General features: G+C 52.0%; 1 protein-coding gene across 1 annotated transcript in view; it reads right to left on the bottom strand.

The window, feature by feature from the left end:
* Nucleotides 1-224: 224 nt before the first annotated feature.
* LOC311043726 (glial cell line-derived neurotrophic factor-like) overlaps nucleotides 225-688 on the bottom strand; it is a gene marked incomplete at its 3' end in the record, with an annotated part of 2283 nt that continues 1819 nt past the window's right edge. Inside the window, exon 2 of the mRNA XM_084055081.1 lies at nucleotides 225-688. This exon is cut by the window's right edge and continues 135 nt beyond it. Within this exon, the coding sequence (XP_083911207.1) occupies nucleotides 225-688 (464 nt within the window).

Here is a 688-nt window from a genome sequence, read left to right on the forward strand (position 1 = left end):
CAGACAATGGACACACTGTACAAATCCTGAGGCTTAATTTAACTCAGAGTGTACACATGAAACCAAATGGACCCTTTAAATGAACACTCAGGCTATCACTGTGTACATTGATGCCAGTGTCTTCATTGTATTATTTCCTCATCCTTTGACAGACTCCAGAAATCATGAGTGGGAGTCGGTGCAAAACAAAATGACACCTTGCCTTACACCCTCTCCCCGCTCCCTTATACGCAACCGCACTTCCTGGCAGAGTGCCTCCTCACAGTGTGGTAGATCATGTTGTCATCCAAAAACGAGAGGTCGTCGTCAAACGCTGTTGGCCGACAGCAGGCGTGCGGCGGGGTGTCTTTGGGCGGAAACTTCCTGTTGTTGGCGAGATTGTTGAGGATCTTGTCATAATTGGTCTCGGACTTCCTGCAGGGTCCAGAACAGTACCTGAATATCATTTCCTCGCCGGAGCGGTAGCCCAGTCCCAGGTCTGACACGTTGAGGTGGATCTGTTTTAGCATGCAGCCCTGTCCTCGTCCTCTGTCCCCTCGCCCTATGCCTCCTCCACTCACTCGTCTTCTCCCACCACTCCTCCTCCCGGTGTCTTCTCCGCTGGTTTTGCCCTTGCCTCCCGTGGTCCTCTGGCTTGCCCCTTTCTGTCCTTTCTTTCTCTCTCTTCTGTGTCGAGTCCTGCCAGAGT

This window comes from Gymnoscopelus microlampas (genome assembly GCF_963454915.1).
Source record: "Gymnoscopelus microlampas genome assembly, chromosome: 4".
Classification (NCBI taxonomy): domain Eukaryota; kingdom Metazoa; phylum Chordata; class Actinopteri; order Myctophiformes; family Myctophidae; genus Gymnoscopelus; species Gymnoscopelus microlampas.